This window comes from Tamandua tetradactyla, chromosome 4 (assembly GCF_023851605.1).
Source record: "Tamandua tetradactyla isolate mTamTet1 chromosome 4, mTamTet1.pri, whole genome shotgun sequence".
Classification (NCBI taxonomy): domain Eukaryota; kingdom Metazoa; phylum Chordata; class Mammalia; order Pilosa; family Myrmecophagidae; genus Tamandua; species Tamandua tetradactyla.
This window is the reverse complement of record NC_135330.1, coordinates 200,126,567-200,154,439: the sequence shown is the minus strand read 5'-3', so window position 1 is coordinate 200,154,439 and position 27,873 is coordinate 200,126,567. Positions and strand designations below refer to the sequence as shown.

General features: G+C 42.8%; 2 protein-coding genes across 16 annotated transcripts in view; one reads left to right on the top strand and one right to left on the bottom strand.

The window, feature by feature from the left end:
- The window catches only part of NBEA (neurobeachin), a 752,331-nt gene that overhangs the window by 198,168 nt on the left and 526,290 nt on the right, over positions 1–27,873 (bottom strand). For all 15 annotated transcript variants that reach the window (XM_077159019.1, XM_077159015.1, XM_077159017.1 and 12 more), the window contains 2 exons: positions 21,226–21,369; positions 3,787–3,923 (listed from right to left, as the gene is read on the bottom strand). In XM_077159019.1, the coding sequence (XP_077015134.1) occupies positions 3,787–3,923; positions 21,226–21,369 (281 nt within the window). The remainder of the gene's footprint in view (positions 1–3,786; positions 3,924–21,225; positions 21,370–27,873) is intronic.
- Positions 238–1,498, top strand: MAB21L1 (mab-21 like 1). Its single transcript, XM_077155883.1, has one exon. It carries the CDS (start codon positions 238–240, stop codon positions 1,315–1,317), a length of 1,080 nt encoding a protein of 359 aa, XP_077011998.1. The 3' UTR covers positions 1,318–1,498.

Sequence of the window (27,873 nt, the reverse complement as noted above, 5' to 3'; positions counted from 1 at the left end):
GGAGCGGCGGAAAGAGGGGAGAAGAGTCGCCCCCTGCCAGTGCGGCCCGGCTCCAGGAGCACAGCCGGGGAGGCAGCGCCGGGAGGGCGGCGCGCGGCGCAGCGGCCGGCGCCCTGCATGCGCCTCTGAGCGCGGCGGCGCGCCCCTCCACCCGCGTTGGCTCCCGCTCCAGCAGCCGCATTGGATCCCACAGCCTACTGCGAGACTCCGGTGTACAACCCGGATCTCTGCCCCAACATGATCGCGGCCCAGGCCAAGCTGGTCTACCACCTGAACAAGTACTACAACGAGAAGTGCCAGGCGAGAAAGGCCGCCGTCGCCAAGACCATCCGCGAAGTCTGCAAGGTGGTCTCCGACGTGCTCAAGGAGGTGGAGGTGCAGGAGCCCCGGTTCATCAGCTCTCTCAACGAGATGGACAACCGCTACGAGGGCCTCGAGGTCATCTCCCCCACCGAGTTCGAGGTGGTGCTTTACCTGAACCAAATGGGGGTGTTCAACTTCGTGGACGACGGCTCGCTGCCCGGCTGCGCGGTGCTCAAGCTGAGCGACGGGCGCAAGAGGAGCATGTCCCTCTGGGTGGAGTTCATCACCGCCTCCGGCTACCTCTCGGCGCGCAAGATCCGCTCCAGGTTTCAGACGCTGGTGGCTCAAGCAGTGGACAAATGCAGCTACAGGGACGTGGTCAAGATGGTGGCTGACACCAGCGAAGTGAAACTGAGGATCCGAGACAGGTACGTGGTGCAGGTCACGCCGGCCTTTAAGTGCACCGGGATCTGGCCGCGGAGCGCTGCGCACTGGCCGCTGCCCCACATCCCCTGGCCGGGCCCCAACCGCGTGGCGGAGGTCAAAGCGGAAGGCTTCAATCTCTTGTCCAAGGAGTGCCACTCGCTGGCCGGCAAGCAGAGCTCTGCCGAGAGTGACGCCTGGGTGCTGCAGTTCGCGGAAGCCGAGAACAGACTGCAGATGGGGGGCTGCAGGAAGAAATGCCTCTCCATCCTCAAAACCCTGCGGGACCGCCACCTCGAGCTGCCGGGCCAGCCCCTCAACAACTACCACATGAAGACTCTGGTCTCCTACGAGTGCGAAAAGCACCCCCGGGAGTCGGACTGGGACGAGTCCTGCCTGGGAGACAGGCTGAACGGGATCCTGCTGCAGCTCATCTCCTGCCTGCAGTGCCGGCGCTGTCCCCACTACTTCCTGCCCAACTTAGATCTGTTTCAGGGCAAGCCGCACTCGGCCCTGGAGAACGCGGCCAAGCAGACGTGGCGGCTGGCGAGGGAAATCCTGACCAACCCGAAAAGTTTGGAGAAACTTTAGAGGGCGGTTTCATCCAGAGGCGAAACGACTACTCGCCGCCAAGTCCGAATTAAGTATAAACTTCCTGTTCGAGTCTTACCTAACGTTCCACTCGATGCAAACGACCTCGTCCTTAAAAAGGAGCAGTCCAAGGCTTGGGCGTCCTCTCGGCCGCCCCTCCGAGGGGCGAGGGAGCAGCAGGGGAGGCCCGGGCCCTGGTCCTGGAAGACTTCCTGGAGAAGCCCGGGGACACTCCGGGCAGGGCCCGCGGCACGGCGAGGGGCGCACGCGGGTGCCAGCGTGAGTAACTGGGGCGCGGCCACGCCAGCCGAAGGAAAGCGGAACGCGTACTTTGATTTGTAACAAATATTGTGATCTCACGTTGTCTTTGAAAGTGTGGATGTTGGTGTTTTGTGATTTGGTGAACAGACGTTAACTTGGCATTTTAAATACTTCCCGACATTTTCCACTAACAAAGATGCCATTTCAAGGTAGAGTTTCTCCTTGGTACTTTTTTTTCTGGCTCTGACAGTGTCCGAACTTTAAAAGTTTACAGTTGTTTCAAATAAATTGCTTGTTCTATTTCTAACATTCCATAAATATACTTGAAATGTTATTTAAATATATTCAAAGAAATCTGAATTCAGCTTATATGATAACGCTTGAATATCTGAATTATATATTTGAAAAAATGCACTTGAAATACACTGGATAATTACTTTTGTGATTTAGATTTCAATTTCTGTTGCTGGTTTTTATTTAATGAGACGCTAATAAATGAGGTAAAAAAAGTTGTGTGACTCATTTTAAATTATTTCTCTCTCAAAAGATGTAATCCTTCATTTTGAGAACTGAACCACCTTAATATTTTAAATGTTTTGAGAATTACGCTAATGAAACTATTAAAAATAAAACAACGGAAACACTGGAGAAAAGCTTTTTTTTGTGTGTGGCCACGAACGAAAATGACCTACCCTCCGTTTCTAACGCAATAATTACTTATAAGAAGGTTACTTTCTACAACAGACAGAATTAAATCTCACATTGAATGCCTGCTCTTCCCAGTATCTTTGCAGCATTTTTGATAATAGAAGGAAAAATCTATCATGAGAGTAGACCTTCCCCTGGGCTGAAAACCTGAGTATCTCTTAGAAAAAATGAACTTAAGTCATACTGCAAGTTTTGACATTTCAATTGAACAACGATACTAATAAAATGAACAACATTTCTGACCTATCTCATGTCAAACTTTTTGAATGCAGTAAGCAAAATGTATCAAACAGAAACCCCAAATACCCTGTTACTTCATAAGGCAAGGTAATAATAAAAGCCTGACAAACTGTTTACATTATTTGAAGTCAAATATACTGCATCAGACTCACTTTTTAAATTCAATTCTTTTTAAGCTAAAAGTAAAAGGAGGCCTATGATTTTCTCCTTGGAGTATTTTATGAGTCAACAAGTGCTCAAAGGGCTAATTACCTATGGGCCTTAAGTTAATTAGTTTAGGAGGTGGTTTTTAGAATTTCAGTTCTTAGTGGAATACTCTTTTTTAGATATTTCTCTAACTCAATTAAACAGAAAAAAATAAAGTTCTGAATCTATTCTAAATTGTCTGCGACTATTTTAGAATAACTGCCTCCGAAAAACACTTTAAAGGGAGATCTTTGCAAAACAATGCTAGGGCTTCTAGCAGCAGGCTGACCCTCTTGAATTCTTAATTGGCGATAAAAGGTTTACAAATCGCACAGTCACATGAAAGTCAAAACAACAAGAAAATTGATCGGGGGTTAAGTGCTGAGATGTAGCCTACTCTAAGAGGCAGGTGCCCGAAATTTACACAACAAGGTTTAATAAATAAATATGTATGCATTCCAAGTGGTTTAGCTATGCACTTTGTGGCACTGCACTCAAGGAAGAGCACAACCTCTAAACACCCGAGTGTTATTCAGACATACTATATCCACAACTTTAAATCAAAGCGTTTCATATAATCAGCTTTTCTTTCTCTCAAATCCACATGTAAAACCTATTCTTATTTCATGAGATTTAAAATGGCTATAATAATGAAGATGAATTTACATCTAAAATAGCCTTTCCCCCGGTATCCTTATAACCTTTCCACGAGTAGTAATTCAAATTGCAATCTACACTTTGGGAAATTAAAGGTGATCTTAAATAAGAAATCTCATAGGAAACGCTGCGTCCTGGGGAACTCGGGGGCAATCTGGCTAAACAACCAAATCTGTCCAAGTGCACACAAGACACTGCAGAAAGACTGCTAAAATGCGCATGCTCTGCTTTTACAGGACTTGAAATTATCAAGACCAGCTTCAATTCCATAAAATCGGGCATGTGTTATTTCATTCATTTTATTTCTAGAAGGAAGGGAATATGCTCCCCTCCCCCTCTGTCATTTAAAACCAAGCAAACCCGAAAAGCACTTCCTGCCCCAAAGGCGCCAGAACTGCGCGAGGAATCCGAACTCACTTTGGTGTCGATCTTCTTGAAGGCAGGGCCATCCTCGTCCACTTCGAAGTAGATTTCCGTCGTGGTGATGGACAGTGTCCCTCTGGCCACCACCGCGGGAGCGATGAGCTGGGCAGGGGTGCTGAGAACCACGGGGCCTGCAAGACAAGCGCACGGGTCAGCCGGGCCGGGGGGCTCTCCCAGCCCGCCCCAAAGGGCCCCTGGACGGTGCACTGGAGAGAAGCTCGCCCCCGTTACGCGGCCAGCTGGTGCGGTCGGCTCGGCGTCGATCCACTTTCTGATACGGAGGCTGGAGATAAAGAATTCTGCCGGAGCCCAAGAGGTCAGGAGGCCTCGTCGGTGACCGTGGGCCGGCGAGTTTCCAGCCTCCGTCAGGAAATGCTACCGGCCGGCGAGGCCCTGCCCGCAGCCAGCCCAGGGCGCAAAGGGGCCGTGCGCGGCGCGCCGCCGCCTCCTCGGGGCCTTCAGCCGACCCCGGGCTGAGGGTGGCGGCAGCCGTGGCTCTGGGCTAAGGGCTTGCAGAGGGCGGGAAGAAGACTCGAGCGTCGGCCGCGAAGGCGCCGCACAGACCTTACATCTCTGACGGAGGAAAGAACGGAACCGGGCAGTGGTTTTCTCAGACAGGTCAAAAGGGACGAACACGTCAGGCCCCGGGACCCAACGTTTCCCGGCCACGCGACCGCCCACCTTGGGCTCTCAACCCTGGAAAGTGGGCGGCTGGGTGGCCGGGGGGCGGGGGGCTCGGCGGGGACAGGACCGGGGCCCCCCGCCCAGGCGAGGCCTGAGGGCCCCTAGGGTCGCCGGGACGCGACTCTGTCGAGGCGCAGGGACCCGGGGCTAGGCCCTTCCCGTGTGGCGCTCACGTGCGCACAGGAAAGGGGGCCCCGAGGCCGCGCGGCCGCGGCGGGGGGCGCACGACGTGGAGCGCACAACGGGACCGGATCCCAGCCTCGGCCGCGGCCTTTCGGCAGCGCTGCCGCCAAGGCCCCGCTCGCGGCCGGCTGCGCTCGCTCCCTCCCGCCGGCGCTGGGCGGCGCGGGGTCCTCCCGGGCTGCGCCAGGCTTCACTTTCCGGAGGGCGCGGGGCCGATCTGGAGCTGCTCTAAAAGCTCATCCATCTTAATCTAGGTTGCTCAAGTAATTACGGCCGCATCTCTTGTACGGTTACAAGTGGATTTGGGTTTCTATTCCCCAGGCCCTCCTTTGTGTTTATTGGAGGGTCTGCGCGCGCTCGGCAGAGCCCCGGCCCCCGCGGACCCCCGGCGCCCCCGCCGGCCCCAGCCGCTCCCTTAACCCTTGCGCGACCAGGACGCTCTTTTGGAGGTCACCTTTTGGACTTCCCCTCCCGAGAAATCAGGTGGTTTCCTTTTGGCTGGGAGAAGTGAGAGAGAGGGGGACGTGACGCCCATCGGAAACAATGTGTCTTTTTACACAAGGCTGGGTCTGGCCGAAACCTCAGAGAAATCTTCATTCCAAACCCACCACATTAGCGGTTCCTGGCTGAAGGAAGACTCCTCAAAAACATAAAAAAATGGCGAACCGTTTTTCTCTTAAAAAACAATTCAACATATCCAAACAATTAAATTGGGAAAATTGCGCGCGTGCGCGCGCGCGCGCGCGCGCACACACACACACACACACACACACACACACAAAGAACATGAAACACATTATCAAAACCATACACACTGAGTTCTGAAATACATTACGAATTTTAAGTACAGAATTCCGTGAACTTTTAACGGGAAACACATTTTCTCTACTCATTGCGTTTCTCAAAGGAGCCTGCGCTTCCATTTGACTCGACTCCAATTTCGTTCCATTGGGTTGAGATTTTCCGGGAGTTTATAAAAGGCCTTTGACTAGGTCTTTCTTTAGGGAAGACACATCATGAAATATCCAGCTTTAAGCATGTGTCATGTTGACCCGTGTCCTTTAGAATCCCCGATTCCGTAGCGTGTTTGCAGAGCACCTTCAGGGGCAAACACACAGCCCAGAGAATACAGAGTTAATCCACGCAGCAACAGAGAGAAGGGATTGTGTTTTAATACCCTCTGGGGAGCCTCAGGATTTTAGGGATCCGACATTAAAATGTTTACATAAGGCACAATCACAAGTCAGCAGGTCTCCCCTATGGAACATGGTTATTGGGAAACCTTGGATCCCTTTCCAAATAAAACGTTGAGCAAGGGCTGCCTCTCTGCTTGTCGGTGAGATGGCCATCTAGCTGACTCTCTTCTAGAAGATGACTAGAGGAGCTACAAATTTGGCCTCCTAAACTTAGTGTGGTGAACTGGGGACTGAAATCAAACATATTCAGGACTGTTGCATTATAACTTCCCGAGATCGCACAACATAAAATACGCATATTAAAGACAGTTAAACAGATGGATGGGACAAAACCTCCTCCCATAGTATTGGTGCATAGGGTAGTTTAAAATTCCACCATCTAAGGTGGTAATGAAAAGAAAAACGAATTTTATTTACTGTTTAGAATTAGCAAGATGATGTTTAAAGAAATACTGATCCATTATTGTTTTTTAAAGGATAAGGGTATTACTTGCCATTAATAAAATACCAAACTAAAACTGGAACTAGAAAAAATTCATTCAGGCATAATGAAAGGAATTTTTAAAAGAAGGCACTCCTTTGAGGCATGGGATCTTACATCACCTGAGATGGGATGTGCCAACAGCCAAGAGTGGAAAGCCCGTGTGTTTTATAAATGAAAAGGGAACTATTTATCAAATATGTTTTAAAAGAAAATGTTAAAAATATTTGGGGGTTTGGATGATTCTGCTGAAAATCCAAATTCCAAGCACAGAAATCTTAATATGTTGATATTTTAATAGCACTCTGCTGCTTACAAAATCCTTTTTCATTTTTACCTAACTACTGGTCCAATATTCACAAATTTGGGGTTCTGAATGTTTCAGTGCTGTCCTGCCAAATACCGTGGGGAACATATCTGTAGTTGGGCAAACTGGGTTTACTGCCTGCTGTACTGAGGGACCTCCAGGCCTCTCTGTAAGAGGGAGGTAAAGAGGACTTAGGGTAGGATTTGGGTTTCTGGGGAGGGTTCAAATTCCCAAGCAAGTGGGGCTTTGCTCTGGATTGGGCTCTGCCAGGAGGAGGGGATCTTAATCTAGGCAAGACTAGATCTAGGCTAAAGACAAAGCAGTCACTCATATTTGCCTGGAGAGGGAGATGTTTGTTATTTTTGTGTTGACCTTGTCTTGGTGTGCTTATGCAGAATCACGGCTTTTTCTCTGTCTCACACCATTTTTGGTCCTGTCTGATGCTGGTGTTCTGTGAGCTGGGTGCAGTCCAGCAGAGACAACATGGCCCAGCGCTGGCCCCGGCAGCTCCTAAGAGTGCCCAGGCCACCATGTGAGTGTCAGGCCAGTGCCCAAAGGCAGGGACTGACTGCCTCTATGTTTCTCAGAGGGCAGGAATTAATCAGTTTTCGGGGATTAATAGCATTCCAGCTATTAAAAGGCAATTATGGGGTGGGCTGCAGTGGCTCAATGGCAGAGTTCTTGCCTGCCATGTCAGAGACCCGGGTTTGATTCCCGGTGGCTGCCCATGCAAAAACAAAACAAAACAAAACAAAACAACAACAACAAAAAACCAATTATGGCAAACACTGTGAAACAATGCTAAGCTTCTCTACAAGTTTCAATGTATTTATTATATGAAAGTACAGCAAAAAATGTATATGGGAGACAAAGGGTTGAAATTTAAAATTGGCATTGTTAAAAGTATTTGATGACTTTCAGATGGCCAAAGTTATATTTAGTGGAGTTGCAATGTATTTTAGAATTATTTCCTAATTTATCTGAATAAAGGTTTTATTAACTATATGGGTTTTCTCCAACCTTGATTATTTTGAAATTACATGCTCAATTTACTTTTGCAACATTTAAAAGACTGCTACTTTGTGATAGTAAACATTGACTCATCTTGGTAAATTTATTAAAACTTAAAATCCTGACATTATTTGGAAGAAATAAAATTAACCTGAAACATTTTATGTTTCGTGGAAAACTATTTCATTCAAAAAAATTCAGACAAAAATATAATCAGGAAGTAAAATTTTACCATTATTTCTAGAACTATTAATTTAAAGATAACTTCCCCCAAAGAATTTAAAGAACAAAATGCATTAAACTCAAAACAATCTTAAATTATTGAGCAATGTGAGAGAGTTGGAATTTTCTTTTGGATTCCAAGGAAATCTGGGCATTAAGAAACAAGTTAGATTGTATAAAGATATAACTTTTACAATGTGACTATGTGATTGTGAAACCCTTGTGTGTGATGTTCCTTTTATCCAGGGTATGGACAGATAAGTAAAAAACTATGGATAAAAAATAAACAAATAATAGGGAGGGGCGAAGGGTAAAATAAATTGGGTAGATGGAAATACTAGTGGTCAATGAGAAGGAGAGGTATGGGGGTACAGGATGCATGTGTTTTTCTTTTCTCTTTTTATTTCTTTTCTTCTTATACAGAAACTATTGATAGGTATCCAAATATCAGAATAACTATCCTCTGACATCTTCATACATTTTTTTTTTCACATGAAAAGAGTTCCAGAATGTTTGTGCTTGAATCAGGAAAAGACAGCCTGAGCAACTGAAAGAAGATATCATTTAAGGGTTATGAATTTAACTTCCAGCACTTGTCTCTCTCTCCAACACAACACACACCACATCACCTTTCATAAATACTCTATAAACCCAGATTTCACACAAAGGCCTGCTGTGACCAGGAAAGGGCCTCTGTGCTCTCTGGTAACTCCTGGAACATAATGTGTCCTCCGAAGAGGTGAGCAATAACCCGTCACCCTCTCAGTGCACTGGCCTCCTTACATTATCACTGTACAACAACACTCTTCCCCTTTTCCCAAGTGAGATGTGCACCTAAGTATGCACATTACTCTTTTCAGATCTGAGTAAACCTACTGCTGGAAAAGCGCAACTTCCCAAAAAACAATCAGAAGTAGACACAGAAAGAATGGGGTCCTCTTCATGCACAGTTGAAAACTGCAATCTGACAGTATCCATTGCATCATGGCAGAAACTATTTCACATTAATATAATCTAAAACCACAGCATATTTCCTATGTTCATAATAAATAATGTCAAAAAATATTGAGAAAAAAATCTGATTGGCCCTAACTTCAACCTGCCATTTATGTGCAATTTGTTTTTATACCAGATCATTCTCTACGTTAAGAAGAAACAAGACCTAGTGCATTTTCCTCAAAAGCAAAGAGTGATTTTATAGAAGAAAAAGCTTACAAAGCATATACACTCTAAAAGAACACAGTGCTCTTTTCTAGTTCAAAAAAATACTGACAGTGATAATGTTATTTATTGTTCAATTTGATCGTCTGCTCTGCATTTTGACTCAATAGGTGAACCCACTACAATCTGTGTGTTTAGCTTTATCACATTCAGGCCAGCATATAGAACAACTTTTTGCCTTCTGGAAGTGAACTGGCTCTTTCATGGCACTAGGATATCACTTAATAATTGGGAAGAGCAAATTCCTAATATCCTAGATGTGTGAATAAACCAGGGGATCTGATTTAAAGACATTGGTTGAGTGGGATTAAGTCTCGGGGGCCCTAGTCCTGCCTTGCGTTGCACAGTCCCCCAGGCATGTCTTATTACAGCGCTTACAAATGCTCAATGCCTGTGTTTATCAACCTGTTTCTTCCATTTGGCACAAACTACTTAAAGATGGGGTACCCAATTCAGTACCTGCAGTATAACATGCAGTGTGTACTGATGGAATACGACACAAAAAATGATGTACCCCACTGTTCTATGTAGAAGTCATTCTAAAAGACTATTACATACAACGGGTTAAACCTTCTATCTTTTTTTTATCTGGAACTGATGTCAAATTGTTCCTTAAAAATATGAAACAGTGCATTTTAGAGAAAACATAAAAATATATTAAAACCAATGATTGTCCTAAAGCAACTGGCCATTCTAGCTACAGCACATGCAGGCTATTATTTTTAAAATGGCATACTTTCAAAGTGGCCATATTTTTCCTAGTGTGTAAATCTTTCCCTTTTTGTAAAGGAAACACTTAGAGAGACCTGCTTAATGCAGCATTCATTCAGTCACGTGGTCTACAAAACCCACTGGGCGTGTGGTGTGGCTGGGGCAGCAGTAGAGAGTACATTGGCCTATCAGACATGGGCTTTGCCCACAAAGAGCTCACAGTAAAGGGGAAAGGAGTGATTAGAACACGAAAGAGAGAACGTGCAGCTAAGTGGCGTATGGACCACTCCACATGCATTCATCTTTCTATACTTCCCCTGCCGTGAGACGGCTACCGCACCTTCGCCCTTTGACAGAGGGGACCCCGGGAGGCAGTGAGCAGGGCCGTGGGGAAGGGCTCCTAAGGGGAAATGGGGGAGACAGGCTTCAGCCCTGGGTATTTGCTTCTACAGTCTGGGCACTTAACTGCGTTTGCTACTGCCCACCAGGAGGGGGTGAGAAAAACTGCAGTCACAGGAGAGCTCCACCTCCCAGCCCTTGTGCTTGCGTTGTCGGGTGTGCACGTGTGTGTCGAGTGTGTGGGCTTGTGAAGCCTATGGCACCTGAGGCGAGAGGTCACGGAGGGGCAGGATTTGGACGTGTGGCCCCAAGGGGGAAGAGCAGTGCAGCAGGCGAGGGGTGCACACTGAGAGGGGGGTCAGAGAGCTGGGCCAGAGGTTAGGGTGCCCAGAGGAGCAGCTGAGGCCAACCCCTAAAGCACAGCAGTGAAAGGGTCAGAGCACAGGTGCTGTAGCCTGAGCAGGGGTGCCTAACCCTTTTTTAGGGTGTCATATTCTTTTGAGAAGATGGCTAATTATATGGCCCCTTACTAGAAAAATTCACATATTTCCATTTGTCTGTCCTGCCTATAAAGTAACTGATGAAAAACGGTCATTGCAATTGATGTGCTCCAATATCTGAAGATTGTTCCACACCTCCATCTTTTCCCATCTCTTCCCCTCCAGCGTGAGGACCCAAGTCCCTCCTGCCATCGGCTGGGTGGGCCCTGGACCCTCCCCTCCCCACCCCCCCCCCCCACCACCACTGTCTCTCGTCCTTCGCAGCTGCTCCTTCCTGCTGGTGCCCCTCTGACCTCTGCCTCCATCTTCCACTGAGGCCCATCTTCTGGGAAGGGATTAGCAAACATGCTAAAGGATCAGAAAAGCCCATCAATAAAAACAACTTAGCAGCCTTTTTTTAACCTAGAATTTTCCAAACACTTGCAAGTGTTGGGTTTTATTTCTCAAAAGCATCCTTCAGAACGCCTGTGTTCTTGGGAGCGTCAGTTTGAAAAAATGCTGTCCCCCAGCCCCCTGGCTTTCAGCTCACAAACATGGGCCCCCGTCCCGTCCCACTGCTCCCTTCCAGCCTTGCTGTTCCACAGGGATCTGAAGTCAACTCACTGCTCTTCTCCCTCCTTTCATTTCCCTTGGGTGGCCTCAGCGGCTTTAATGAAGAACTCCATCCTCAACGTGACTTTCAGATTTCAATCATCTTCATTCCTATCTCCCCAAAACCCTCCCCGCCACGTTCCCGAACAGTTCGCAGCCACCACTACTTCTTCCCATCAGCCAGCCACTGTCACAGTCCTCCACCTCTTACTTTCTGGTTATTTCTTGAAGTTGTCCCTTTCTCCACTTACTGTCACCACCTACTTAGCTCAGGCCCTTATCACCTCTTGCCTGTACTACAAGAGACGTAGGTCATTTAAAAAAAAATAGCCATATATACAGGCCATCCCCTGATCTTGAGGCTCGTGCAGACAAAGAAGAAGCTTAGCCTGCTATAGGCATGCCTAAAAATTAATTCTGGGGGACCTCTGTTGTTGCTCAGAGGTGGCCTCAGTCTCTCTAAGCCCAACTCTGCCTGTGAAATCATTGTCCTCCCCCCGAGGTGGGACATGACATCCAGGGGTGAAAGTCTCCCTGGCGACGTGGGAGAGGACTCCCAGGGATGAATCCAGACCTGGCACCATGGGATCCACAATTCCATCTTGATCAAAAGGGGGAAAAGAAGTGTAACAAATAAGGTATCAGTGACTGAGAGAGTTCAAATAGTATCCAGAGGCTACTCTGCAGGTCACTCTTATGCTCTTAGGCTTTGGTAACTATCATAGCTTGCCAAATTCAAACCAAAACGATTCCTGCCAATCCTAAAGAACACCTAGGGCATTATATAAGATTCTACAAAGGTTTCATGAAAGTTACTAGAGTGACTTTCCAGAAACCAACAACCTCCAGATGGGTCCCGGGACCAGATAAGTCCTGAAATGCAGAGGCCCAGCCTCTCCAGAACATTGACTAGTTCTATCCCCCTACCCCATATTGTCAACAGCCCCTTCCCACATGAAATATTAAGAATAGGCATGGCGCAAACACCCCTAAAAAGTGGGAGAAAGAGCAAAGGTGATGGTGGAGTTACACAGAGAACGGCGGGTTCAGCAAATGAGTACGACTGCTGAGTCATTATATTGATATTTCTTTTAGTCTCTAGTATCTTAGAGCAGCTAGAAGTAAAAGCCTAAAATTGTGGTTTTACAACTAATTGTGGTGACGTACTTTGAAATTTATTGGTTTTTGGTATATATGTCATCTTTCACAAAAAAGAAAAAATACATAATTTACATTTTGTTTTGAAAAAAATCAATTATGTTTCTATACAATTTGCAATGAATAATCAGATGATTTTCTTAATATCATTATCGAATGATATATTAAGAAAACAATTCTCTTTACAGTAACATCAAAAAGAATAAAATACTTACAAATAAATTTAACAAAAGAAATGCAAAACAAACTGAAAACACAAAACATTACTGAAAGAAATAAAGATCTAAAAAAATGTATATATAATTCTGATCTTATCATTGTTATGCTTAAAACCCCTCGGGTCTCCCTGTGCCCTCTGGGATGGAACCCAACCCCACCCCACCCCAGCTTCCAGGTCTCAACTTCCCAGATTCCCATCTCATACTTTTATCTGAATAATTTAAAACTACTCTAGTTTCACAAAGGAGCTGTGTTAGCATATGATTTTCCCACTCTCTGCCTCACATCTTTCTCAATCTGGATTCACTTGTACCTATGACTGAAAACCCTACTCTAGGAAGTCTCTCCAGAACCCATGGGTGGGCAGGGTCTGGCTGCCTAACCATGGGCTCCTTTGTGTGGGTGCTTAAGCTGTTCAGTCTCCGCAGCCCCTCTAGACTATAAGTTCCTTTAGAGCAGGAATTCCGGTGCATCTTTTTCTTCCAAGCACTGATGAGAACTTCTTGCACATGGGCGATGCCAATATTTGTGTTTGTTTTTTCGATGACCACACTCGGCCTGGCATCAGAGGGCAAGGCCGAATGGGTCCTTCCTATGAGGATTCCGATTTGGAAGGACTGGGATGAAAGTGAGCTGAAAGGCAACATGGCATTAGGCACTGGCTTTTAAGCTTTTTCGACTTTAATTTATAGTAAGAAATGCATTTTACATTGCTACCCAGGAAAGACACACTCACCCCTGCCCCAAACAAACTGAAAAGACACTTCATGAATCACTTCTTCTCTTTGGGTATGGGATGAATTTTGGCACTTTCTATTCACTCTATTCTGTTTTTAAAATTTCATTTACAAATAACGCTGGTAACTACCCACTAAATTGACTTCCTAATAATCAATGAACTGCAACCTGGAATTTTAAAAACGCTGGCGGAGTGGATGGCAGGACTCTGCAGACAAACTGGGCATAAACCTTGGGCTGGTGGAGCTGCCTGTTGAGTCCTGGGTAAAGGGCCTTCCCGGCACCCTCTGCTCCACCCTGGAAGAGAACCTGAGCTCACAGCAGCTGCAGTGAGTGCTAAACCCTCCCTGGGCCCTTGCCCCCACCCCACCCTTACCTCTTAGTACTCACTTTGCTCATTTTCCCCAGACAACTTTGGTGGGCCAGTGAGGAGATCCAAGCCTGGTTTACTTTACATTTTTATTTTTTAGACCTTGGGTGTGATCGACGCCATGATATCTAAGGAGGTGCTGGGCTACACGGCCCTGAAAGCTGGTTTGTTTTTTTTAAAAAGCTCTTTCAGACACCTGGTTCTCAGCATTCCTGTCCCATACACAAACTGAATTGGAACAGCATTACAAGTATATTTAGCTGTTTTCTCTGTTAGTGACTTAAAGAGAAAGACAAATTGAACTGAGTTATCTGAATAAAAACTATCTGGAAAAACATGTTTAACAATATTTTGATGGCAAACTCAGTCTGACTTTCTTCTTATTGCACTGATAAAAAGTTGTAGGCCTTTTTAGGGGGTCAGCAATTTGGCTCTTGGTGGCTGCCCCCCTGCAAGCCCAGGCCAGGGCTCAGTGGCTGCCCACCCACCTCCCGTGGGGCAGCCTGTGCTCAATGGCGCAGGGCCCTGGGAGGAAAGGAGCTCGGTGAGGTCTGTGAAGCATGCAGAAAGACTCACTTGCCCTTCTGGGGAGCACTAATGGAAATGTGCTGGCAAAACGGTTCCCACCTAATGTTTGAGTCAAAGTCTCTGCTGAGCGCGTGGGGGCAGCTGTGTGCAGCAGTAACGGCGCGATGCAGGCCGCTTCTCCTCCATTCTCCCCAGCAGCTCACATCATCCAGTGTGGCAGGAGGAAACACAGGGTTTTTTTTCCCAAATAACAAACAAGATGATCCATATATTTTCAGCAGGTGATTAATATCCTCATTTAACATACTTAAAAAACTATGGGATATGAAAGTTTCATTTCCTACATATAGGAGAGAAACAGTCTACTGATGTTAGGTGAGTTCTTTATTGCGCCTATTTTTCTCATTGGTGGTAGGCAGGACTATAAATTCACATGATAATTACTAAATGGGAAATTCTCTATACAGAGAAGAGTAAAAAGCAAAAATGTGTTCCAATTAGAACACTGTAGTAGAAGGAATAGACTTTATGGTTGTGGTTTGCGAAACACTTGTGGCCTAACTAAGGTTGGCTCAATCTTAAAATAAAAAAAGGACACAAGAATGTTCTATGATTTGAATTAAGGTTGATGTCTAAGAAACATAGTTGAATTATGTTCTTTTATTATATTAGACAGCTATGCAATTTTGTTTGCTGGGCTGCTGTTATAAATACAAACATATCTGAAGTCCCTACAATGGCCTGTAGACTTTGTGAAAATAATGGAAAGAGGCAAAGAGGGCTAGATATTGAAGGTGAAGTATGTATTTATTTATGGAACTCTTTAATAGATTTTAAAAATTGAGTTAGAAATTTAAATACTTTAGCTTTTGTAAGAAATAGGAATGTGATAATGCTATATTTAAGACTTTGTTAATTCTGTGTTTGAAGCTAAACGTAATCCTATGGGTATATACTATTTATGACTGGCAAAATGACTTCCTAATTCAAAGCCAGAAAAAAAGATTTATAAAAAGACTCATAAGGTTTTTTCAACATCAAATAGCTTTTACTAAACAACATTTTGATGAGTTAAGTGTGAGTGAGTCAGGGACATATGGATTAAATTTCCCCTGAAATACACATGGGTTTAAAAATTGAAGGAAAAATCCTGAGCCAACTGCATTTTGGAAATCAGACTGTGTAAAAAGACTATTTTTCCTTTTATACAAATTTCAGGTTGATCCAAATCTAGTGAGACTCTGAAACTTTTTAATACCATATAAAAATAAATCTGGGGAAATTAACAAAAATACTCTTTTTCTTGGGGAAGGAGTATGGAGTTCATGATATTAGAACTGCATTGCCTGGAGCAGCAGGGCTCGATACCACGCCACCTGAGTCAGAGCTTATCTGACTCAGTTGAACACTGAACACACCCTCTGCTGCAGCACTTATTCTCTCACCCCACTCAACGGCTGTAATGAAATTTTTTTGTGCCTTTGCCACATACACTTTTTCTTTTTAAATAACATATTTCTCCGAAAAATTCTTAGCCTTTAGAATTCTGTTGCTCCTTCTATTTCTATTATATTTCCCCAGAATCTTGAGCTCTTCCTTCTTCTTAAGTACTTTATATTTTGTTTTTTGTTCCTCCTTTCTTAGCTCAGTTTTTGGATAACATTCAAGTCATAGATAAAAAGCTTTGTCTCTGTTATCTGCACATTCTAAGTACATTTGAAGGTTTAAATTATCTGGCTGATCATTTCAATTGTTTACTTTCATTTACTGGGGGTAGATGTAGCCTAAAATATTATATACCATCACTTCCTGCTTTTTTTATTTACTGGGAGGTAGCAGTAACAGAGCTAAATCTCCTGAAATTTTTTCCTGTCACAGTTTCTATGTCTCAGAGTTCTAGAAATCACTAGATATTCACTAAATATTAATGAATAAGGAACTGCGTGAGTAGATGCAGTGAAATAGAGATTTAGGGAGGAAGAAATACTCAACTTAAGGAAAATTCTAAGCCACAATTTCCTTTTACTTATTTATTTTTAAGCTGAACTTTTTTTTATTGTGATGACATATAAATGTCACATAAGCTTTGAAGTTTTAACCATTTTTATGTGTGGCATTAATTACATTCACAATGTTGTGTGACCATCAGCGCCACACATGGTCAAGACGTTTTCATCATCCCAAACAGAAACTCTGCCCCCTAAGGAAGAACTCCCCCTTTTCCGTCTCCCCCAGGTGCCTGGTAACCAGCACTCTACTTTCAGTCTCTTACGAATTTGCATATTCTAGGTATTTTATAAGAGTGGTTTCACTTAGTACAATGTTTCCAAGGTTCATTTATGTTGTAGCATGCATTACAACTTCATTCCCTTTTACAGCTAAATAATCTCTCACTGCACGTACAGGCCACATTTTGTGTCTCCATTCCTCTGCTGATGAATATCTGGGTGGTTTCTACCTTTTGGCCTTTGTTAATGAAGTTGCTACAAACATCTGTGCACAAGTATCTGTCTGAGTCCCCATTTACAATCCCTTTGGATATATAGCTAGATGTGAAATTGCTGGGTTACTTACTAATTCTATGTATAACTTTTTGAGGAACTGCCATATTGCTTTCTACAGCAGCTATACCATTATATAGTCTCCCCAACAACACAAGAAGGTTTCAGTTTCTCCACAACCGTATCAACACTTGCTGTGTCCCTTTTCTTTTTTTTCATGGTAGTCACTCTAGTAGGTATGAAATGATTTCTCATTGTAGTTCTGACTTGCATTTCCCTAGTAGCTAATGATGTTGAGCATTTTTCATGTGCTAACTGGCTACGTGTATAGCTTATTTGGAAATATATCTGCTTAGATCTGTTGTCCGTCTTTTAATTTGATTGTTTCATCTGTTGTTGTTGAGTTGTAACAGTTTCCCTTTTTTTTTCTTTCTTCCTTTTGCATCATCTGATACCTCCTTCCACTTTCAATTACACAAAAAAGACGACAGGAAATGAAAACAATCTTGCCCAGTTAACAATAAGAAAATAATCTGAGGAATAAAGAACAAAACAAAATAAAACTGCCTTCTAAGCCTTAAGGAAAGCAGAGCTGGGGACTGTGGCCAGCACCAGTGGTGGGTTGGGGGAGGCACCGCTCACTCAGGAAGCCTCTCACCGAAACGTATGGTTTCTCTTCGTAGACCTCCTCCTTATTTCTATATTTTTCTTGCTTGTAAATTCACATAATTCATTTTGTCTGAGTTTCAGATGTGTGTAAATGATTATAAACTTACACTCAAATTCACATTTAAAAAAAGAAATTGAAGTCCTACATTCTAATGCTTCTTCACCATGAACACTCATCTCTCTTGACTAGATTAGAATACTGTGGCCTACAGTTACGGAATGTCTTTCCATCCAAGAAATACTTCTTACAATGACAGGAGCAGTAGTATTTTGATTTTATAGATGAAAACTTAGAAAGACATTTAGTTAAAATGAAACAATTGCCGGAAGTTGGAATGGAACAAAGATTTTCTTACCTTTAGGTGTTTTTATTATGGCAAAGTCCAGTGATGAATTGAGTAATTTTTTGAGACTCAATTGGTTATGAGCAGATGATCTGATAATTCAGACCAAAATGATTTATTTCAATAGCTCACAAGTTTTGTTTTGTCTTTTGTTTATGATATAAACTTACGAGACAGTGACCTCAGTGCTGCACTTTACCTTGCCTATGTAGACTTTCCCACAGAGAACCCTTTAAGGCAAGCAATTGTGTTAGAAGATCTCTTCATGATTCAAAGATACACAGCATATGGCCATGCCCTATGGCATTCAGAGTCAAAAAAGAGAGCCAAAACACAGAAAAAAATCTACAGGACAGGCTTTACAAGGTAAGAGTCTTAAAATGATAGAATTAGAATGTTCTGTGGTAGCTGTAGTTGAAGTCAGCTAAGTGTTGGTGAGGCTGTGGAGATGCAGGAACCTCACGCACCGCTGGTGGGAGGGTAGACCGGTGCAGCCAGCAGATTGCCCAGCAAGTCTACTCCAAGGCACATGCCCAGGAGAAATTAAAACATCTGTCCACATAAAATCCTGAACACAAATCTTCATAGCAGCATTACTATCCAAAAGGTGGAGACAGGCCAAATATCTGTCAATGATGAATGGACAGACTGTGGTGTATCCAGACAATGGGATACTATTTGGCCATAAAAAGGAATGAAATATTGATACACCTACAACATGGATAAACCTTGAAAACATTAAGCTAAGTGAAAGTAGCCAGTCATAAAAGACCACTGATTACATGCCTCCATTTATACGAAATAGCCAAATCAGGCAAACCAGAGCCTGGAAGCAGAGCAATAGTTGTCAGGGGGCAGGTGCAGGGAGACACTAGGGAGGAAAGTCAGAGGGCATGGTGCTTCTTTTCGGGATGATCAAACTGTTCTCACACTGATAGTATTGCAGAGATGTTTTCATGACCCTGAGTATACTAAAAACAAGAAAGTATGACACTTTAAATGAGTCAATTGTAGGGTATATAAATTAAATCTTGATAAAGCTGTTAGAAAAAATAGTTACAAAGGCAACAACGTGGCCAGTGAATACTTTGTAAAATATTTTAACTGGGTCTTAAAAAAATGGGTTGGGTTCTGGATAGGAGAAGATGGAGTCGAGGGTGTAGAATAGAGAGGTGGGAAAGATATTCTAGGTGAAAAAAGAAGTCTAGAAATTAGGTTAGGCCTGGGGGGAAAATATTTCAAGGACATTAAATGGATAGGGGGATTATTGGTAATAGCTTCTATATACAAACCATAATATGAAAATAATTACAACCTAGAGAACTGATGCCAAAACACAAAGACCACTGTCACCATCGTCACCATCGTTAACTCAGAATTCCCTAAGTTAGCAAATTACTAACATTTGGAAGTAACAGTAAAAGTTCTGTATGAATTCCAATTCTAGCGTAGAAAGTGTTTCTATTGTCAGTCCGCATATGCGACATACCCGCCACTCCAAAACAAACACATTTCATTAGTGGTACACAGTTCTTTCTATTGGTTGAATTATACATCATCAACTTAATATTCCATATAAATTTGAGTTCATCTTAAATTTTAGCTACTCAAAAATTATTTGAAGAAGTAACTTGCTAAATTTCAAATTAAATAATCGGAACTTAAGATTAAAATCAGTTGAATTAATTATATTGATTAAGCTTACATTTTAAGTAAAAATACAATTAGTAAATTGAAATTTTTAGTCATATGGAATCTTAGGTGCTAATTTACTTTGGTGAATCACTGCAAACTAAAAAGGTAATTAAAATAAATTAAGCTAGGTATTATGAATATAATAATTACTTAATTGATTGGCATACTTCTATATTCCAATTCATATTAGACACTTCTTACAATGCATAATAAATTGAGTATTAGGAATCACACACATTTAACTTGCCTCTTGAGATGAACAGCTTGGGAAGAAAAGACACTAAAACCAAAACAGAGAGTTGTAGGACATTTAAAGCTACAGAACTTTATCTTTACTAAAATTAGAAAACTCCAAAGAAAATGTTTCTCCAGGAGAGAGGGTCAATGTCTAAGTACAATTGGGCTGAAAGCATTCCATTTATCACATTTTAAAAATTTACTGGAATGATTGTGTGCAACATATAGACTATCTATAAATAAAGCTAAAATGAATGATTCTGAGTATCATTGGCTTATATCATGGAATGAGTGTAAAGACTGTGTTTATCCACTGAAAACATTGTTCTTACATCATTTAGTGAAGTCTTTAAGTATGTCCACACACACACTTAAATGTTTTATTGGGTATATTTTAGTTCAAATCATATACTATACATTTTAAGGGAATATTTTATATCCTTAACTTCAGGCAAACTACTTTACCCTCCCTGGGCCTCAGTGTCCTCATCTGTAAGACAGGGGCCGTGGCTGCGGCCAGCCCATGGGGTGTGAGGATGGAATGGGCCACGGCACATGTGCCCTTCCAGCACTGCCTGCTCCTACGAGGGCCTCAACACATGAGCTTCTTCCTAGAAGCAGAGATGGATCCCATCTACGAAACAGAGCGAACCTTAATTCATCCGTACTTTCCCTTAGCTTTCTATTGTAATTAGATATTTTTTCTGTTTGAGTTCAATTTGATTATGAAGTAATACCACCACTGAATTAAATTACAATGGGATTTGTAAACAAAGTGAGAAATACTAGGCCTCCTCTCTTTTGCTACCTGCCCCCGTCAACACTGTATGGATGGAAAATATAAAATTGAGGTAAAACTCAGCCACTTTTTGACACTCTAAAGCAGAAGATTTTCTTTCTTCTAAATAAAGCAGTTTTTAACCGCAGTTCTAGGATATGATTCCATAGACTACTTTCCAGGGATCCGTGAACCCTTTGAAACTGTGCATGAAATTGTGTACAGATTGCACGAGCAGCTTTATGAAGTGACCTGCTGTCATCAGATTCTCAAAGGGGTTCAAAACCCCCAAAAGATGAAGAGCCAATGCCTTGAGTAAGCTCTCTGTACCCATCCGGCCACTGTGGAGGCTGCCCTGAGCTGCCTTCAGACCAGCGCCAGGACGGGGAGGGGCGGAGGCGGCAGGGAGGGGACAGCAGCAGGACATCAGAGATGGAGGGAAGCCAAGCAGTCCGTCGGCCTGCCCTGCTCCAGGCATACAGGCAGCAGCATGCAAACGGCTTACACGTATCTTATCTCCCGATACCAAAAGCTGCTCTTCATTACACAGAAAGATGATGCTAATCATTTATCGCCAGTAAAATACACTTTGCTCGACAGCAGAAATGAGACAAAGCAGATCATTCACCTTCACAAGTGAGTGTCTTTACAACCACCGGCACACATCTGTTCACCAGAAAGTGATTTTAAATCCAGTTACTCTGCACTATTACTCACAATAAAGAGAGGACAGATATTTTTAGAGTTTACCTGCAAGATTGTCAATTTCCTTCTCCTGGAGCAGGCTGACGGCGTCGTCGTCGCCCTCGAGCATGAGCTCGGCCTCTGCGCTCTGGCTTGCCACGGCCTGGCTCCGGAAGGCCTTCCTGGACGCCACCGCCGCTTCCTCGGCGCCTGGAGAAACCAAACACCACAGCGGGGTCACCTCGTGAGGAGGGGGTGGGCCACATGCTGCTGTGACCGTCCACTGCGTCCCCTTCCCCTACCCTGGCCAGTCCCCGGAGGTGATCTGAGGAAGGGCAGCGCTTGGCCGAGATGGGGCTGCACTCCGAGCTACTGCGCTGCAAGGCCCACCCCAAACTCAGGTTTCAGACCCACAAATTAGACAATCTTATCCGAACACACAGGTCTGAGACCTGTGAAGAGAACGAACACTTACATCTGGGAGGAAACCTGGTCAGTCATTCCTGGGAAGCTACAGAAAAGGGGGAGGGGGAGGGGCCAAGTGGGGACAGCCTACTTCACCACAGCAACTTCCTTATCAATTAATGAAATGCTGGTCTGCTAAAATTACATCCTTATTTTGTGACATAAATAATAGAAAAAGGCCAAAATCAAAACAGAGCACATAAATCAGAAAAAATAATGAAATTCAGCAAAATTTGATGTGGCGTTAACTTGGAGCCAATGTAACAGGTTAGGGACAACACTAACTCTGAATCCCTTGTGGATTTGACTACTTGAAAAATATTTATTTACATTTAAGTACCTGCTTTGGCAGATGACAACAGGTAAGCCATATGTTAGAGCTACACCTAGGAAATATCTCATTCCGCATCAGCGGACTGTGCATGCAGCGTGGAAGTGGGTACTGCTCGCCGGCCTCCGGCTGTGCATTAGGCTGCGGGTCTCCAAGGGCCTCCAGGCCTGTGTGGTGGGGTGTGGTGCCTGCACCCCCAAACCAGACCCACATGCAGCTGCGGGGTGGCATTCGTGGGGGTGTTGCGTTTTTGGGGGTGCCACGGTACACGGTATTGTGCACACAGAAGGTGCTCTCCAAACTGCGCCCTGCCTCTGGCCACAATCCTTTCCACAATACAGTTCATGTTTGGTCAGTTCTCCCAGACCCAGAGCATACAGATCCCCAAAGCCTAGACACGCCTGCTGATGTGTGCTCAACCCTTTTCCCGGAAGTGCAGCCAGCGGCCGGGACTTGCACTGCACAATAGCTTCTTTGCAGCTTGCACACTCCTTTTCTGTCAGCAACTAACCAACCCTATTTGCTAAAACATGAACAAAGAGGCCTGAAGAGAGGCCGCGGAGAAGTAAAACACCTGTTGGGGAGTCGCAATGACATGGTAGCGCATCGCTGGCTGAGAGGAATTCCCCTCACCTCAGCAGGGCAAAGGAGCAGCTTAACAGAACAAAGTAACAGAATGTTAAATACATACATCCACAAACAGCCAGAGACAAGCAGTATTACTACAAATCAATGCTCTGTGGGAGGTGGAAGGAATTCAACCAGTTATGCAGGCCCAGATTTCCGAAACAGAAGATCGAGCACAGGTTGACAAATGCTCTGGAATCTTATCATACTTTTCTTAGATTTCTTGGTGACAGAAAGCCGGCCCAGCAGTAACCTTCTGGGGTAGCTACCCTCACAATCTGTGTGCTTCTCGGGGAGTAACGTAGCCTGAGGAACTCGGAGCACATATTGTCTGAGAACAAAAAGGTAAATCCAAGGCTTTGTGCGCAGTGCTCATGACTCACACGGCCACGGAGGGCCGCGCATCCCCTTACAGCCCAGCGCTGAAGTTCAAGTCTATCCTGGGCTGCTTGCCTGCCTCCAGCAGCCCCTGCCGGCTCCCCTGAGCCCCCGCCCCGCAGTTCCAGGCCTCTGCGCTCCTCTCCCCCACTGCCCCTGGCCCCTGGGCTGAGCCCACCCCCCCTGCACCCTGCGCCCTCACCCACCCCTCACCCGCCCTCATCCACACGGGCCCAGCCCAGGTGGGAAAGGTTACCCCTGGGTGCTTCTTAAAAGAGCACTTCCAGGATATCCCAGAGATTATCAGTGATGTGCCTTCAGTTTGGGAGCAAATTTGGGAATTTATTTATTTTACACACACGAGAACTTGGTTCTTTACATGAAACAGTTGACAAAACCCTTGATGCAGGAGTCGGCTTACTAAAGCAGTTTTCCCTTGTGTCACGACCGTGTGTAATCTGACTTATTGGTGAAGAAAAAAGTGTCATGTTCCTCTTGTGATATTAAAGTAAAAATCTAGCGATAAAAAATACAGATGTTAAGCTCTGAAATGTATACAGAGCTTTTAATTTTATGTCCTCTTATTTTAAAGCACTAAAACGACCATCTTTAAAAGAAATATAGGAAACATCCATATCAACATACTGACCTCAGCTTTTCCTGTTAAGTGTTACCAGTTTGCAGCTCAGTAAACTTCCTGATTCTGTGGTACTGCATTAAACATTTATCTAAATTAAAGTGCACGCGGTCCAAGGTGCTTTTCAATCACAATACCCTTCATGAATCAGAGTTCCATTTATCAAAATTACAGACAAAAAGAGGTAAGGTCTCAAAGGGCTGACTCATTACAAGGCTTGTAAACACTGTCCTTAGAAAGAACTGGTTTAACACCCAACAAATCAAAATCTGATTGGGAAGAGAATTCATTTGAGATCATTCATCTTGGGAAGACATGTTGGACTGAAAGCAGTTCTTGGCCTCTTTAGCCATTCATCAAAAATTAACAAGTGAATCCCACAAACTACCAGAATGCTGAGACTTACATATGCGAATAAGTGTAGCACTGAACAGACACATATGCTTTTTCCTAAGGAAACTTTAAAATGTCATAAACTTAAAGACTTCAGAAGGGGAAAAAAAGGCACCAAACTATCAAACCATGGAGCCAAATCTGAAATTACACTTAGGTTATTTTTCACATCATGTCACAAATAACAAATGCATGAAGGCACTCTATACACATTAGACTTTGTAGTAAATATATAAACTTGAAGAAGCTCAGCATGTGAAAATGTTATTGAAGAGGGAATGCTCTCCATGAAGCTACACAGAGTTTCCTTTTCATAAAGGTTCTCTGAGTAAACGAGGATTCCATGAGGGACAAAGTCTATTAGAAATTAGGTGAAGTAACCAGAGACTCAAAATAGTTCTAGTACTGTGACTACATTCTAATGTTGTTACAAAAATAACTACTCTATTATTTTAAAATGTTTTATTGTTGTTCTAAATTACCATAAGTTAAATATGGAAGCAACAAATCGGAGGCATTAAATTATCCTAGTAAGATTCCAAGAATATGTCTATCTGGAATGTCCAGACAATCAAGGCAAATAAGTTATTTCATTTTCCCATTACATCGTTTTCTACTGATAAATACAGAGTTAGAATAAAGATACTACATTGTATAAAATGTTATTAGTTTGTTTCTGTTTAGGGGACTATCCTATAATCAACTCTAAAACTTCTATGCTAAAAACAAAAAGATAAAAGTAATTCCCCCAAAAATAGATAAGACCCAACTCACACACACGTGGCAGGTGGAGAAAACACACACACCCCTCAAAGCCAGTGTGCACAGCCTCCGTTTCTTGCAGATTTATGCCATAGTCACTATTTATTTTACATTGACTGTGGAAATATGGCTTTGTCACTTATCAAGTTATTTTTGTCAGTTATCAAAGTTATTTTATCTGCACAATTTAAATACATGGTCTCTTGACTCAAAACCTGGCCCTTGCCCACATGACCTCATGACCATTCACTAGGAAGGGAATGCTTTTGTTCCCAAACATGCCATATCGTCTCAAATGTTAAATGTGACATATGTACTTTCTCCTACATGGGAGTTTCTTACTTGTCTTGTCCCTCAAGATTCAGTTCAGTTGATCGCTCTCTTCTCTGTGTAAACTCTGTGTCTCATAAGGAAATGCAATGTACTGTCAGTACTTACTCTGGAGTGTTTTATTTAGGGATTCTCTTATCAGACTTAATACCCAGTGCTTCAACCAAAATGTCAAACTGGCAAACGACAAATGACTGTGGGTGAGTATGTGAAAATCCAAATATAATTCACCTGTTAATCCTTTTACATGTACTTTAAGTTACTTTTTTCTCTTCATGTCCTTTACATTCCCTTGTAAGTGAATCAAAGGTCAGATGTGTTTTTTACAAAAACCAAAACACTCTATTTCAGTTTCCCAATTGTGAAAGGGAATAAATGTTTTCCAATTTAGCTTTTACAGACTAACTGCAAAACTAAAAGGAGACAATGGATGTTAAAATTCTTTAGAAAATGTGAAGATTATCTACATAATAAGCTTTTTAAAATGTTTTAAAATTTTGATGCAGTCAATAAGAGAAAATAATTTTAAAAGAATATACTGGATACATAATTTAAAATTGAGCAACAAGAGTTATACTGAAGTCAGAATACAAAATACCTTTACAGAGCAGAGATATGGTAACATGATCTCATGCAATAATATGTATGAGAAATTTACAATTTTGAACATATCAAAAAAAGATGAAAGAATGTTTTCTCTCTATATACTGAGAAGCCTATTATCTCTCAAAAATATTATATGTTGACCTTAATGTATCTGTGAGATAAAAGCAGTAGATTCATAGAGTACACATTTTACTGACAATTACTGTTACTGTCAAGCAAATATTTTTTCTTGTAAATCATTTAAATTCAAAATTAAATTTTGTGTTTGACTTTATAGATAATTTCCTTCCTTAAGTGATCTAAAAGATGATATAAACTGAAAAACCACTTTCCTACTGAAGTCTAAGGACTAAAGAACTCTTCCATACAAAAAAGGAATTTTTAAGGAAAAAAACCTTTCTGAAGAAAAATCCCAATAGTAAAAATTGTTAGTGACACGAATAAAGGAACGCTGTCTTGGAAAGGATGATGAGAATCTTCAGGCGTCTTTTTTCTCTTTTGGGCCTGACGCCCTGAGTCAGGGGCCCCTTCATAAATGCAGAATCATTTTTATGGGAGCAAGTATTACCATGAAAGAAAGAGAGTGTTTCCCAAGAAGCAAGGAACTTAGTTGTTTCAAGTACAGGTTAATCAAAAATTGAAGTAGCTATTTCAATATATTGATCCAATAAATTCAATAAATAAAGATGTAAAATGTATACAGTTCAGACACCAAATTCTGCCTTTCTTAGTTGTCAGTATTTTAGCCTAACTGAATAGGAACTAACCATGGTTCCTCACTTTAATTCATTTTTGTTGACAGAAGTTTCAGTGAATAATCCAAAATCAGTATTTCCTATACTGCCATACAATTAAAAACCCAAGACCACCCCTACTTATCATGAACTTGATTGAGAAACGGTAATTGTTAGCTGCAGTGGTAACTGCTGGCCTCGGGGGTCCATCTGAGCACACTGTTAGGTCACAGGCCAACAGAATGCAGCATTCCTTGCGCTTGCACCGAAGGAGCCACTTGCACAGACTGCTGTTTGTTTTAAATCAGACATAAATATCTACCTTCCTGTATGCGGCTCTTGGAGTAGTTAGAGAATATACCCGGTATTGTAAACAAGGAGTACTGGCACTGTGGGCATTCGTTAAGACAAAACGTTCACTGAAATCACTCCAGGTGTTGAATTCTTATTCAGATTAGTTATGCTTGTCAACAATTGACTGAAATTTAAGAAATAAGAGAAGAAGATGGCTAGCTAACACCAACAGTTATTGTTTAGTGGAAAAGGACATCAAGGACACTCGCAAGTGAAAGAATTGGATCAATATTAACGTGATTTTCATTTCATGCTTCCCCAACTCCAGGAAGCCGACAATACACTCTGATTATGTGAACTGCCTCAGAGTAATGCCAGAATAGGTTATCAGAGCAAGAGGTGGGAGCAGAATGCACTCTTCGTATTGACAGGCCTGCTAATAGAGAACACTAATTTCCACAGGCATGCAATGCATTTTTACTATTTGGTTCTGACAGCAAAAACGGAATTTCATTTATTCCTAATTTAAAATATTCATATGTAAGCAAGAGTTTTTTAGAGTGGGCCAACAAAGGGGATATTCATAAACAGCATTTTGAAATAGAAAAAAATGCAATTAAAAGAGGGCAAAATATTGAATTTAAATGCGGCACTATACAAGTACGAAATGTTAATTTTCTGAACGGAGTGAAGTAGAAAACTGCATTCTGTGCTTTTTAAAGCAAATTTGATAATCATATTTTAAGAATACAAATGATGGTACATGAAGGATCTTACTGCATTTCTGACTGGATTTTACTTGGGTAGGATTTTGATTAGCCATGAAATTAGGATGATTTGTTAGATATTTAAAATGTGAATCCATTATATTAAAAATCACATGGCATTTTTTACTTGTGGAAAGGAGAAAACGTAGAAAATGTGGGCCAGCTGGGAATCTTCAGATGCCACAGAGAGTGGAGAGGAAGCCGCCCTGCCCTGGTGACTAAGGGGAAGGCACAGTGCTTGGTCCCTATGTTTAAAAATGCTTTGAAAAACCAAAGCAGGGAATACACCAAAATGCTAGAGGCAGTTAGCTTTACGTGGGGGACAATGGGTGATTTCCTCCCCATCTTTAAACTTTTTTAGCATCCTCTAGAATTTCTACAGTGGGTGTA

Excerpts from the sequence above, each read along its gene's own strand:
- MAB21L1 (XM_077155883.1), top strand. The coding sequence starts at position 238 with ATGATCGCGGCCCAGGCCAAGCTGGTCTACCACCTGAACAAGTACTAC.